Source organism: Furipterus horrens, unplaced genomic scaffold, assembly GCF_987537825.1.
Source record: "Furipterus horrens unplaced genomic scaffold, mFurHor1.1.pri manual_scaffold_8, whole genome shotgun sequence".
Taxonomy (NCBI): Eukaryota; Metazoa; Chordata; class Mammalia; order Chiroptera; family Furipteridae; genus Furipterus; species Furipterus horrens.
Window position 1 is genome coordinate 43975348 of NW_028327178.1, and position 15694 is coordinate 43991041.

Here is a 15694-nt window from a genome sequence, read left to right on the forward strand (position 1 = left end):
TTATGACACATATTCAAATGACTAAGTAATTTGTCAAAACCAATTTAAATCCCACATATCAATAAGCAATATAAAATTAGGCACAATATGAATGGGCCACCGTACAAGTTAAAATGAGACATATTTTTGGGCCATGGAATCATCTAAGATTCAAAACTGATATCTATTATTGATGATGGTATTGGAAAAAGAATACTGTCAGATAATGTTGGTGGAATGTAATTTTTTGTAGCCCTTATTTATTCATTGTTAGGGCTACTGTAACAAAGTACCACAGACTGGGTAACTTAAACAATAAAAATTTAATGTCTCTCAAAAAAAAAAATTTAATGTCTCTCAGTTTTGGAGGCTTGAAATCCATATTCAGGGAATGAGCAGGATTGATTTCTTTCTGAGGACTCTGAGGGAAGGATGTCTTTCAGGCCTCTATCCTTCATCTGTAGATGGTTCACCTTCTTCTGTTCACATCTGTGCATAGCTGTTTCCCCTTCTTATAAGGACACTACTACTGGATTAGGGCCTGACCCAATTACCTCATTTTAACTCGATTACTTCTGTAAAGACATTATTTTCAAAACAGGTCACATCCTGAGGAACTGGGGATTAAGACTTCATACAAATTTAGAGATACACCATTCAACGCATAACACCTTTAAAGGCACAGTTTGGCAATATAAATATTTCAGTCCTCTATTGCTACATAACAAACACTTCAAAACTTGCTTTAAACAGTAACAACGTATTAGTTCTCGTATCGCTATGGGTTTCTTCAAGTAGTGATATAAGACTGTTTCCCAATAAACTGGAATCCCCAAAGGGCTAAACCTTAGTATAAGGATAAACAAAGAATTATACCTGCCCATCTCAACTCTTAAGTGCCTCCGGCGACTGACTGCAAGAAAATTGCCTCTCTTGAACCTTCAGAACTAAGTAGACGAAAAGAAAAAATGTTAAATTGTTCTCCTAGAAAATTCAGTATGAACAAATTCGCCCTCGTGTCTGTTTGCAATCTGCATTCCTCATACATGGAATGTTCTGAAAAACCTGAAAGTAAACATTTGGTTTCATATGTTGCTGAACTGGTAGTGTCGTTAAGATATCTAATCAGAGGAAACACAGAATCTCTCTGGAGGAATCCACCTTTATCTTAGAACTGAAATAATTTTTGTATTGAATATCAGCAAATTTTTAAAAATACATTTATATAATTCAAGAAATGAAAGTGTTGAAAATTAGGAAAGAACAAGTCCACATAAAAACCAAGTAAAGCTTCTAAAAATAAAAAAATATAATAAATATTCACTGAACAGGGTTTGACAGCCTAAGAGAGAATAGTGCATTGGGAAATAGGTAAGAAAAATTATCCAATCTGCAGCTCAGAGAGAAGGAATATAAGAAAAAGAAGTTGAGACTCGTGGAGGATAGAATAAGAAAAATTTCATAAAAGAAGTCTAATCATAGTGCCAAGAAGAGGATCATGGCAATATTAGAATAACTAATGGATAAAAACTTTTTAGAACTGATGAAAGAGGCCGATTCATAGCTTCCAAAAAAAAAAGAAAAAGAACATATGTGACAAAAGCAGGTACAGTATGTGTTCCTCATAATTGGTATAGCATGTATTCATTCTTTGCTGCCAAAGTTCTGCATGAAGCAGTATGTAACTCCAATGGTTAAATATTGTTTTAAAGTTGTTCTTCTCAAACTATTCCAAAAAACTGAAGACGAGGGAAGGCTCCCCAACTCTTTCTATGAGGCCACTATTGCCATATTTCAAAAACCAGGTAAAGACACAACAAAGAAAGAAAACTAAAGACCAATACTGCTGATGAACTTAAATGCTAAAATCTTCAACAAAATATTGACAAACCGAATCCAGCAATACGTTAAAAAGATCATATACCACGATCAAATGGGATTTATATCAGGGATGCAAGGATAGTACAATATCCACAAATCAGTAAACATAATATATCACATAAATTGAAAGACAAATATCACATGATCATATCAATAGATGCTAAAAAAGCATTTGATAAAGTACAGCACCCATTTATGATAAAAACACTCAACAAAGTAGAGGTAGAGGGAGCATACCTCAATATAATAAAGACCATATATGAGAAACCTGCAGCCAATGTCATACTCAATGGGCAAAAACTAAACGATTTCCCCCTAAGTTCAGGACAAGACAAGGGTGTCCATGTTCACCACTTCTATTCAACGTAGTATTGGAATTTCTAGCCACAACTATCAGACAAAAAAAAAAGAAAGAAAAGGCATTCAAATTGGAAAGAAGGAAGTAAAACTATCATTGTTCACAGATGGCAGGATAGTGTACGTAGAAGACCCTATGGGCTCCATCAAAAAACTACTTGAACTAATAAGTGAATCTGGCAAAAGTAGCAGGATACAAAGTCAATATTCAGAAATCAAGGAATTTTTGTACACCAGCAATGAAATATCAGAAAGAGAAACTAGGGGAAAAGTCCCATTTACTATAGAAACAAGAATAATAAAGTACCTAGGAGTAAACTTAACCAAGGAGGTAAAAGACCTGTACTCAGAAAAGTACAGAATACGAAAGAAAGAAATTAAGGAAGACACAAATAAATATCTCTATGGTCAATTAATATTTGACAAGGTACAGGGTATAAAATGGAGTAAAAATAGCCTCTTCAATAAATGGTGTTGGGAGAACTGGACAGGTACATGCAAAAAAATGGAACTAGACCACCAACTTACACCACACACTAGAATAAACTCAAGATGGATAAAAGATTTAAATATGTCAGGCACTGTAAAAGTCCTAGGGGAAAACAGGCAGCATAATTTCAGATATCCTACACAGCAATATTTTTGCTACTATATCTCCAATGGCAAGGAAGTATAAAGGAAAGAATAAACAAATGCGACTACATCAAATTAAAAAGCTACTGCACAGCTAAAGAAAACATCAACAAAATGAAAAGGGAAACAACAGTATTGGAAAACATATTTGCCAGTGATGCCTCGGACAAGGGTTTGATCAAATATATATAAAGAGACTCATGTGACTCCACACCGGGAAGACAAACAATCCAATTAAAAAATGGGCAAAGAACCTGAACCAGACACTTCACCAAGGAAGACATACAGAGGGCCCATAGACATATGAAAGGATGCTAAACATCACTAGCCATCAGAGAGATGCAAATTAAAACCACATTGAGATACCACCTCACAGTGGTCAGAATGGCCATCATCAACAAATCAACAAACAACAAGTGCTGGGGAGGATGTAGAGAAAAGGGAATGCAGACTGGTGTAACCACTGTGGGAAACAGTATAGAATTTCCTCAAAAAAACAAACTGGAACTGCCTTTTGACCCAGTGATTCCACTGGTGGGATTATAACCAAAGAATCCCAAAACACCAATTCAAAAGGGCATATGCACCCCACTGTTTACAGCAGCATTATTTACAACAGCCAAGTGCTGGAAACAGCACAAGTGCCCTTCAGTGAATGAGTGGATCAAAAAACTGTGGTACATTTACACGATGGAATTCTGTGCAGCAGAAAGAAAGAAGGAACTTCTACTTTTTGCAACAGCATGGATGGAACTGGAGACTATTATGCTAAGTGAAATAAGCCAGGCAGTGAAAGACAAATACCGTATGATCTCACATATAAGTGGAAACTAATGAACAAAACCAACAAACAAGTAGAGCAGAATTAGAGACATGGAAATAAGGAAGGAACAGACAGCAACCTGAGGGGTGGGGGTGCGGATGGCGGGGGAAAGAAGGGGAAGGGTCTTGTCAAAGAACAAGTATGAAGGACCCATGGACATGGACAAAAAAGTGGGGATTGTGGGAGTGGAGGTGGGAGAGCGGGGCAGGGGAGACCTATGCGGGGAAAATGGGACAATTGTAATTGAAAAACAATAAAATATTAAAAAATAATAAAATAGATTAAAAAAAAAAAGTTCAAGGGAACTTCCAGCCAAGATGGAGGCCTAGACAGACACGATGCGTCTCCTTCCACAACTAAGAAGGAACACAGCTACCTCAAAACTAGAGACAACCAGAAGTTCCAGAAAACTGAGCTGCTTGAAAGTCCAACAAACAAAGATATAAAGAAAAATGCTCATCCATAAAGGTAGGAGGGGCAGAGCCAGGGCGCAGAGGACACAGTGTGGTGGTGGCAACAGAAAGCGCAGTCACATGATTAAAAAGTAGGGAAGGACACCTGGGGAGCGCTCCCAGCATCAGACCAGACTGCACAGCTCATGGTTTTTGTGCCAGGAAAAATAAAGCCTCATTGCTTCTGTGTAAACCAGTGGGTGTTGGGGCGGAGGATAAAAATACCAGTCTCAGCAGAATCTGCTTATTTAAAGGGCCCACACGGTCCTAGAACACCCACAGACCCACCCACTTTGGCAGACACAGCCAGGGCAACAGCTAGAGGGGCGCCAATCCCATATGGAAATGGGAGAAGTGCCTGCAAAAGGGACAAGTGCTGAGCAAGCAGCATTATTCCCTCTCAGAACCCTCCCCAACACACAGTGCCTCAACGTGGTGAAAAGGGTCACCCTGTATTGATGAATACCTAAGGCTCCACCCCTTACAATGTAACAGGAGCAACAACTCTACCTAAGACACAGAGGCAAACAAACACAAGAGCCTGTCAAGATGAGGAGACAGAGAAATATGCCCCATAAGAGGGAGCGGATCAAGGTTCCAGTGGGAGAACTAAGCGATGAGGAGATAGCCAACCTAACAGATGAGGAGATAGCCAATCTTACAGACGCAGAATTCAAAACACTGGTGATAAAGGTACTCAGAGGCTTGACAGATATGCTTGAGTATGGCAAACGCATAAGGGAAGAAGTGAAGACTATGCTAAATGAAACAAAGGAAAATTCACACAAAACCAATGGTGAAGGGAAGGAAACTGGGGTACAAATCAAGGATTTGGAACATAAGGAAGAAAACAACAGTCAACCAGTACGGAATGAGGAAACAAGAATTGAAAAAAAAGAGGAGAGGAACCTCTGGGACAACTTTAAACGTGCCAACATCCAAATCATAGGGGTGCCAGAAGGAGAAGAGGAATAGCAAGAAATTGAAAGCTTATGTGAAAAAATAATGAAGGAAAACTTCCCAAATTTGGCAAAAGAAATAGACATAAAGTCCAGGAAGCACAGAATCCCAAACTAGCTAGAGCCAAGGAGGACCACACCAAGACACATCGTAATCAAAATGCCAGTTTCAAGACGAAGAGAGAATCTTAAAAACAGCAAGAGAAAAGGAAAGCGTTACCTACAAAGGGTTGCCTATAAGACTATCAGCTGATTTCCCAAAAGAAACTTTGCAGACAAGAAGGGACTGACAAGAAGTATTCAAAGTGATGAAAAGCAAGGACCTACAACCAAGATTACTCTCTCCAGCAAAGCTATCATTTAGAATGGAAGGGCAGATGACGTTCTTCCTAGACAAGGAAAAGTTAAAAGATTAAGTTCATCACCACCAAGCCATTATTATATGGAACGTTAAAGGGCCTTATTTAAGAAAAAGAAGATCAAAACTATGAACACTAAAATGACAAACTCACAACTGTCAACAACTGAATCTAAAAAATCCAAACAAAATCCAACTAAGCAAACTAGAATAGGAACAGAATCATAGGTATGGGGATCATTTGTAGGGTTATCAGCTAGGAGGAGGAAGGGGGAGGAATAGGGAAATGGTGCAGGGATTAAGAAGCATAATTGGTTGGTACACAATAGGGGGAAGTTAAGAATAGTATAGGAAAGGGTGAAGCCAAAGAACTTACTTGCACGACCCATTAGTCTAATTTAGGCTAACATTTGGGAATTAATTAGTCATCCTAATTCATTGCCCTGCCTCTGTTTTTCCCCAGTTTATCTTACACATCACTGTCTATTAAATGGTACTCATAAAAATACTAGCATGAACATGTCATTTCAAACAATTGAGATAAATTTTATAGACTCAATAATTATTATATGTTTACTTAAAATAGGTTGTTAAAATTACACACTGTCCTACACTGCTCACCAGAGATGGAGATCGCATTCGAAGTAATGGAAAGTTTGGGGGCCTTCAGAATAAAGCTCCTCCAATGGACAAACTTCGGGGAATGGTATTTGGAGCTCCAGTACCAAAACATTGCCTGGTCTTAGGGGAACAAATAGGTAGGTTGAATAAGTACTTACATAACAGTTTCTAATTTGATTTTAATCTTGTATTTGAGGCTTGTGTATTGCTATCCTAACATGAAAGATTAACCAGGAACAAATATGAATATGATGTTTTTGTTCACCACATATGACCACCCTCCACCACTTTCCCTTCTACAGGCTATGTCAGCTTGATTTTAGTCAGCCAGTGTAATTGTTTTTACATCTGTGCTCTGCAGTGCATATACAGGTGGCCAGCCCTCAGGGATCACCTGTACTTTTACAGGAGGTTGTTCTAATATGCTTGCATACATACTTTTTCAGCAAAAAGAGTTTGTTATTATTGTTAACTATTTTATTTAAAAATGATAAATGTACAGTTGAGTGATATTAAGCACATTTACACTGTTGTACAACCAATCTCCAAAACTATTGTCATTTTTGCAAAACTGAAACTCTGTACCCGTTAAATGTCAACTTCTCATTCCCTGCCCCTCCCCCACCTCACCCCCCCCCCCAGCAACTACTAGGGTTTTTCTCTGAATTTGAGTATTTTAGGTACATTATGTAAGTGGAGTCATACAGTATTTGTCCTTTTGTGACTGGGTTATTTCACTTAGCATAATGTCTTCCAGGTGCTGCATCTATGTTATAGCATGTGTCAGAATACCCTTTCTTTTTAAGGCTGACTAATATTCTGTTACTATTTTGTTAACTTTTATTAAAGTATAATAAACATAGAAACATGTACATTTCAGACGCATACCAATTTATAAATTTTCACAAAATGAACACTGCCACTGTATTATGAAATAGAACATTATTAGCCCCACAGAAGGGTTCTCAGGCCCTTTTCTAGTCACTGTCCAACACCCTCTCCAAAGGAGCTTTTTAACACATTGCGTACAGGTGGGGAGAATTCTCATCATTTCTGAAGGGCATTTAAATTCCCCGGTACACAATGTGTTAAATTTAAAACAGCATAGATTAGCTGTGTCCTTTTTTGTACCTTATATGAATGGAATTGTGCAGTTCATACTCTTGTGTATCTGGCTTTGTTCATTCAATGCTATGTGTATAGTTGTAGTTCATTTACATTACAGGATTGTATTCCATTGTGTAAATATACCATAGTTTATTTCTTTATTCCACTTTTGAGGAATTTGGATAGTATCCAGTTTTCTGTTATTCAGCCCCCAGCAATGTTCAGAGTAGTAGCTGGGAAACACCGTGGGAAGAAGGTTGTTTATATTCCTTTAAGAGATGGTCAGTCAGGCGAAGCTGTAAGGAGACTGGAAAGGCCCAGGCAAAGAGTTTATTACACTCACAGGTCCTGGAGTCAGGAGGCCCCACACACCATGCAGGGCCACAGGGAAAACACCAACATGGTCAGGAGGCAGAAGACAGGAAGGAGAGTGCTTAAGCCACAGACTTTATTGGGGTTTCTGCAGGAAAGGAAAGGCTTGACAGGGGACATTTTGGGATTGACTAGTGTTAGTAATTCCAATGGACTTTGGGTTATAGGCGTGGTCTTAGTGAGTTGCCTGTTATCTGGCCCTGAGATGATAAGGCTGAAGAAGATTGCTTCTCAGTGTGCACAGGCCAGATAGAGAAGGTTTGGCTCTGGATTTGTTAGTTTGCATGCTTGGCCTTTTGCTATCTTCAAGAATTGACTAACTCTGGGAGGGGCAGTCTCTTTTCTCAGCCAGGAAGGTTTTTGTTATTGTTGTTGTTTTTTTAGGATATCAAAACATCATAATATACAGAAAATTAAAATTACATACAATACAAAGGTTCATACTTCAGTTTATGATGGCATTGAATGCTTGCAAAAATCTCTGTAGACAATAATTTATATAAACAAATTGTTAAGAAATCAGAAAGAAAAAAAAATTCAGTCAGGGCTCTAAATGAACATAAAAAAGCCTCAATCCTTATCACTCAAGCACTACTGTTTATGGCAGTGCTCCCAAAGACAATTACCGTACCTGTGGAACTTTAGAAATACACAGGTGCAATATTGACAGCATTTCTAGGTTCCCTGGGCATCTGGATGTCAATACAGTAATAAGGCATTATCTATAGATCTTAGGGAAGAAAATATTGTAAGTAAAGATTCCTGTGCCCTATTGTATTGTTTAGGTTTGTAAGGTTGACAAATAATACAAGGAATTCAAAAATATACGTTACTTATCCTTATTGATAAATATCTTGAAAGATACATTCTGTATACAGACTGAGTCAACAATAAGAACTCAAATATTAGACAGTTTTAAAAAATCAATGAGACAATTTTAAGATTACGGATATGTATAAAGTACTTTTGATTGTAAACAATATCAGCCAGCCCTGACCACATGAAGCAAAACAAAAATGTATTGGGAGGAAATTGGAAGGAATCACACATTCAGAAGAGATTGGAAGCAGCCAAGACAAAACGAAGAATGGCTCTGGGACATTCTGCAGCCTTGAGTTCCTTGCACCTTCACCCTGGAGTACATCTTCTAACAACTCAGATTCTACCACTCCTAGAAGAGAGATTTTCCCTCCTGAATCAGCCAGCCATAGTAAAGATCACAAAGAGCAGAGCTTTGAGGAACCTCCTTCTAGTGTATCATGGGATGTTTGCAGAGAAAAAACAATTTTCAACTAGACAACCACCACAAAAATTGTAATAGCAAAATTGAAAGCAAAGCATTTGTCTTCTAAATAATTTTACCTACACAGTATTTTGCATTCTAATATTTAATATGAGATAATAGCAAATCAGAACAAAAAGAAGGAAAAGTGAATATTTACATATTATAAAATAAGATGATTAGAAATAGGACCTTGAGTAACATGTAAATATATTAAGTTCTCTCATTAAGAAGCAAAGACACTTAGATCCTTAAAATATTATCCTCTGCAATATATATTTTCCACTTCTCAGTAAACAGTGTGTGTCACTTTTATAATCAGAAAATCTTACTAATTATTATTTAATACTCATGTTCTTTGAACGGCTAATTGATCTTCTAGGAAACATGCCTAAATAAACAATGCTAAGAACAGACACGACTTTTTTTTTTTTAATTCAGATTAATATTGCAGCCTTGTTTTCCAAGCAAAACATTAGAAATGTTAAATGCTTTCATTGAATTTATAATCTTGGAAATGCTTATTACAATGTTAAATGGAAAGTGGTTATAAAGTATAAATGCAAATATCACACATGTTAAAATTAAACTTGTCTAATGAAAAGACCAAAATTAAAAAAACAAAAAATAAGATGGTAGACCTACCAGTTTTTTCCTAACCTTTTTTTTCTATATTATCTGAGATTTTTTTTAAGTATATTTTATTGATTATGTTCTTACAGTAGTCCCAATTTCTTTTCCCTTTTGTCCCCTGCACCCAGTACGCCACTTTCCTCCAGCAATCCCACCCCCCTTAGTTCATGTTCATGGGTCATGCATATAAGTTCTTTGGCTTCACCCTTTCCTATACTATTCTTAACTTCCCCCTATTTTGTACCAAACAGTTATGCTTCTTAATCCCTGCACCATTTCCCCATTTCTCCCCCCCACCCCCCAGCTGATAACCCTCCACATCATCCCCTTACCTATGATTCTGTTCCTATTCTGGTTTGCTTAGTTGGATTTTGTTTTTATTTTTTAGATTCAGTTGTTGATAGTTGTGAGTTTGTTGTCATTTTAGTGTTCATAGTTTTGATCTTTTTCTTAAATAAGTCCCTTTAACATTTCATATAATAATGGTTCGGTGATGATGAACTCCTTTAGCTTTACCTTGTCTGGAAAGCACTTGATCTGCCTTTCCATTCTAAATGATAGCTTTGCTGCATAGAGTAATATTGATTGTAGGTCCTTGCTCTTCATCACTTTGAATACTTCTTGCCAGTCCCTTCTTGCCTGCAAAGTTTCTTTTGAGAAGTCAGCTGATAGTCTTATAGGCAACCCTTTGTAGGTTAACGCTTTCCTTTTCTCTTGCTGTTTTTAAGATTCTCTCTTCATCTTGAAACTTTGGCATTTTGATTACGATGTGTCTTGGTGTGGTCCTCTTTGGGTCGAGTTTGTTTGGGACTCTGTGCTTCCTGGACTTTTATGTCTATTTCTTTTGCCAAATTTGGGAAGTTTTCCTTCATTATTTTTTCACATAAGCTTTCAATTTCTTGCTATTCCTCTTCTCCTTCTGGCACCCCTATGATTTGGATGTTGGCACGTTTAAAGTTGTCCTAGAGGTTCCTAAGCCTCTCCTCATTTTTTTCAATTCTTGTTTCCTCATTCTGTACTGGTTGACTGTTGTTTTCTTCCTTATATTCCAATTCATTGATTTGAATCCTGGATTCCTTCCCTTCACCATTGGTTTTGTGTGAATTTTCCTTTGTTTCATTTAGCATAGTCTTCACTTCTTCCCTTATGCATTTGCCATACTCAAGCATATCTGTCAAGCCTGTGAGCATCTTTATCACCAGTGTTTTGAACTCTTTATCTGTTAGGTTGTCTATCTCCGTGTCTGTTAGGTTGACTATCTCCTTGTGTAGTTCTCCCACTGGAACCTTGATCTGTCCCCCTTTTGGGCCATACTTTTTTGTCTCCTCATCTTGACAGGCTCCTATGTTTGTTTGCCTCTGTGTCTTCAGTAGAGCTGTTCCATCTGTTACATTGTAAGGGGTAAAAAAAGCCTTAGGTATTCATCAGTATGGGGTAACCTGTTTCAGCACATTGTGGCACTGTGTGTTGGGGAAGGGTCAGAGAGGGAACAATGCTACTTGCTCAATACTCCTTTTCCAGGCACTTCTCCCACTTCTGTATGGGCCTGGCACCTCTAGCTGTTGCCCTGGCCTTCATCCCCATAGTGGATGGGTCTGCAGACATTCTAGGACCGTGGGGGCCCTTTAAACAAGTGAACTCTGTTGAGATACTGGCCTTTTTTTCCATCACCCCAGTCCTCACTGGCTTTCACAGTCAGAAGTAACGAGGCCTTATTTTCCCTGGTGCTGGAACCGTGAGCTGTGCGGTCTGATCTGGTGGTAGGAGTGCTCCCCAGATGTCCCTCCATACTTTTTAAAACGTGTGACTGCCACTGCTGCTGCCGCCACCACACTGGGTCCTCTCCGCCCCGGCTCCACCCCTCCTACCTGTCTGGATGAGTATTTCTTTGTATTTTTGTTTGTTGGACTTCCATGCAGCTCGATTTTCTGGAGCTTCTAGCTGTGTCTAATTTTGTGGTAGTTGTGTTTCTTCTTAGTTGTGGAGGGAGATGCATTGTGTCTGTCTAGGCCTCCATCTTCGCCGGAAGTCCCCAGATTTTCTATAGAGATCTTAAAAAATAAGTATGGACATTGTAGAAGCCAGGATAGGAACAGAAGAAAGAAAAGACAATCTTTTTAAATAACCAATAAGTAATCAATATATAGTTCGTAATCATTACTTCATCAAACTAATTAACACTTTTATGTTCATATATTCCCAATATGTAGGCCAGCTTAGACATTATTTATACTTTATGTCATGCTTAATTATTAATTCTAATATTTACCCTCTCAATTATTACAATCCTTTTATTTTTTTTAAGTTAAACATTCTTAATGTTTTTTAGAAATAATGACCAAGATTAGTAAGTGCTGTGGTTTTCAGGACAAAGATACTTTGTTTTGTTTTATTATGGAAATAAACCAAGTATATAATGAATTCCCATGGACCTATCACCTAGCTACTTTTATTTCAATTACACCTACCCCTCTTAGAACTTGGCTCTCTCCTCCTCTCCCTGGTAAGATTATTTTGGAACAAATCAAAGCAGAGATTCTAGTGTATTTTTTTCACATAATTTTTTCTCAGTCATCGGTGCTTACCAGGTTTTTTTTTTTGTTTTGGGTTTTTTTGTTTGTTTGTTTTTGGTGTTTTTGCCAGTAAGTTCTTAGGATCATATAGAACACAAAGTTTGAAGAGACCTAAATATTTTTAGTAAAGTCTACCTACTCTTCTAATTGCTTAAGTCTTCCAGTGGTAAGAAAGTAGCTTCTGCCTTCTAAGCAACCTTAACTTGCCTAATAGCCCTTTATATATACTTTCAATTCTTTGTATTATTTTTAGTAGCTTTGCTTATGTAGTCATTCCCTTAGATACATTGAAATAACATATCTTTCTTAATATATATCAAACAGAAATTAATACATTGTAATTTTAGTTTTCTTCCCTTTATATGAACTGATTTTTAAAAGTATTTTGCTGTTTTCATAGTAAAGCTTCAATAGTTTTATTTTTTTCCACAAAAAAATTTCAGACGGTAAATATTGTAAAAGCTCAAAAATCATTTATAAACAATTGAATATGAATTTTGAATTTTTATCTTTGGCAAAATTTTCATAAATTATGTCAGGAAATACGTTTAGAGACACTATGGTAAATAGAAGTTACATTTTATATGTAAAAATTAGGGGTTGATAAGACATTAAATTAAGCTGCTGTCTATTTTATGCATAAAATATCCTACTGTTGTTGCTACAGTTAATGGAAAATATTTAATATTATAAATAACAAGACTAATGTTCTATTAAAACATTTGACTATAAGTAGGATTTCAGTCCTTAATGATCTAAAGTTTTATGTTGTCTTCTGAAGTGCAGCATCACTGACATACAGGTCTGGATAATTTTGTAACTCATTCACATATAAAATAAGTATATTTTAGGCACATAGAAAGCTTTTTTTTTTTCCTATGAAACAAAAAGTACTACCATACCAGAAAACCAATCTTTTTTCTAGATACCTTTACCTTTAAGAGTTCCCAATAAGTCATAAAAAGTTAAGGAACATAAGGACCTTGTCATCACTCAGTTACACAAATAGAATTTGTATTTAAATACACGAGTGTGTGTGTGTGTGTGTGTGTGTGTGTGTGTATTTGCTCATTCACTCTTTAGTATAGATTCCCAGAATGCTGGGTAGTTTTCTTTTTGACTACTGTTATTGACCCTTAAAATACAGAATATGTCATTTTATATCTTATATCTAATGTACCCTGACTCTTAAATAATTTCTTTCACAGTGTTATGTGTAAACTCCTCTGTATTTGTTAAATGTTTGGGTGTTTCATTCTCATAAATATTGATAATCTTTGTGTGTTACTAGCATCTCAGAAAGACAAAGAGTAAATATTTTAGGCTTTGTAAGGCAAGAGGCAAAATCAAGAGTATTTTGAAGGTTTTTATATAACCATTTATAATATAACCATTTAAAATTATATAAACCATTCTTGGCCCATGGACTGTAGTTTGCTGACCCCTGGACTAGAGTATAGTCACTGTATTTAATATTTATTGTCTAGTAAATCATACAGACAGGTGATAAATAGTATAATGTAATACATTTTTAGATAAGTAATATTAAGTTAAATATTTTGAAAATTAGATGTTTTTATCAAAAGTGCATTTTTTAAAGTTGTGTAAAGTAATGGTCATGTTTGTTAGAAGCAGTGATTTTCTAACAGTACTACATTTAATGCATTTACACTCTCTACCCCCCAAATTTGTCTGTGGAATAAGATTGAATATTGAACATCAATCAGGATGTAAACATCGACTCAATGAGTGATCCCATTTACGGAGCACTTTTATGTAGAAAACTCCTTACACAGAATTAAACTTATTAAAGTCAAGCCATTGAAGAAAATTAAAATTTAACAAGACAGCAAGTCTTGTGCTGGAGTCTAAACTATATTTTTTTATTTCATTTCTTTACATTGAATGTTTTGTGATTTTAAAAGTAGTTTCCACATGATACTATAACATAGTACCCAGTGTTGCTAATTCTTTCCTAAAACCCTAATTTGATGTGATATCAGTAGTTTTCATCCAATGTCTTTGGTTTCTTCGCAGATCTTCTTCAACAGTATCGTAATGCTCTGGACAAGTTCAACAGTCTGACCAATGACCTTAACAGTCAATTAGAGTATCTCAAGTCTCCTGAAATGAAGAAGAAAAAACAAGAACTTGATGAACAGGAGAAAAATCTGAAACAAATAGAGCAACAACTAGGTATGTGCCTGCTTTTTGTTAACTTCTACTTTCTGTGTGAAGATCCTTATGATTAAAGAGGTTTAACCATAGGAAGAAAGAATGTGAATGAGCTAGAACTTAATCTTAACCTCTAAGTCATGTGATAAATGGTTCTCTCAGCAGGAGTAATAAGAATCATTCTCAGTGTTATTAATTCTTTTTCTATAAATGGAGATGTGTTTGCTTTTCTTGCTTATAATTCCAGTCTTTTAAAAGTTAATTTTCTATTTTTGTAGCTATAACTCTCACATCTAAATGCAATGATTCATTACGTCATCCAACAAAGGTTGAAATGACAGATTGTCCAATCCCTCCTAAAAGAATAAGAAGAGAAGTTATAAGACAAAATAGGTGAGTCTATTTATGACCTAAGAGTTGTTATCAGTTTATCAAAGCTATTGTCTCATTTTGCTTTAAAAAATAGCATGAGTTTATTTCTAATTTCCCCCTTGAGCCAGAGTTTTTTAAATTGAACTAAGTGATGGTTAATGAAGAAAGACATAATCATTATATTCTTCTAGGATACTCCAGTTCTCTAAATGATTTTTGCTAATTATTTGGAAAGTTTAGTAGCTTATTTTTATGTTATATTTAAAGTTAGTGTTAAAATTTTAATTGCTTTTCTGTTTGGCTTAACTTTCAAATACACTGCATTCTACTTCATAGGATGATAAATACAGAATATGCAAAGCCATTGGTATGTTACTTATTTAAAAATTGCTTATAATGTTTGGTTCAGAAAATCAGATATACCATTTAGATAACTGACCAAAATATCAAGAAAGCTTTCTGCAGTCTCTTTGGTAAAAAAACTATTCTTTTTAGATTAGATTTTAGTAAAACCATAACACAGAAATGTGTAGTGAGGTATTTATCAGTGGAATAATGTAATGCCTAGGATATGCTCTAAAATACTACAGGAGAAAATATATGTGACAAGATATCAAAAGACTGGACAAAATGTTATAATTATGCAGTTTCCCATAATTTTAAAATATGTTTTATTAAAGATGGGGAGCACTTTTTCAGTTTTCTAAGAAACCAGTGAAGAAACTCCTGCTGAGCAGTTCTAAAGTACATATACTTGAAGCTACATCATAGCCTCAGCACTGAATTAGGGCCAAGACCTTGCAGTTACAATAGCACTACTACAGATGTCACTGATTTGGATCTTGTTCATTAAGATATTTTAGCAGTTCAGATGTGGTATGGGCTAAAGTTTTTTAGTTTATTAGTATGTTGTTTGTAGTAGTATTATCATTTACAAAGTCATATATACAATAAATCAAATGGTAAAGATTGTGTTGTACTATAATGTGAGCCACATGTGCGATTTGAAATTTTCTAGGATCCATGTTAAAAAGTAACTGATAATTAATTTTAATAGTAAATTTTATTGAATCCATTATATAAAATATTATCATTGAAACATGTAAACAGCATGAAA

At 35.8% G+C, this 15694-nt stretch overlaps 1 protein-coding gene and 1 long non-coding RNA gene across 2 annotated transcripts in view; one reads left to right on the forward strand and one right to left on the reverse strand.

The window, feature by feature from the left end:
- Window positions 1-15694, forward strand: part of SMCHD1 (structural maintenance of chromosomes flexible hinge domain containing 1) — a 156991-nt gene that overhangs the window by 136351 nt on the left and 4946 nt on the right. The window contains exons 45-47 of the mRNA XM_090285762.1: window positions 6029-6200; window positions 14068-14226; window positions 14484-14598. Of these exons, the coding sequence (XP_090141888.1) occupies window positions 6029-6200; window positions 14068-14226; window positions 14484-14598 (446 nt within the window). The remainder of the gene's footprint in view (window positions 1-6028; window positions 6201-14067; window positions 14227-14483; window positions 14599-15694) is intronic.
- Window positions 13937-15694, reverse strand: part of LOC150002825 (uncharacterized) — a 48987-nt gene continuing 47229 nt past the window's right edge. Inside the window, exon 3 of the long non-coding RNA XR_016512726.1 lies at window positions 13937-14154. This is a non-coding gene — a long non-coding RNA (uncharacterized LOC150002825). The remainder of the gene's footprint in view (window positions 14155-15694) is intronic.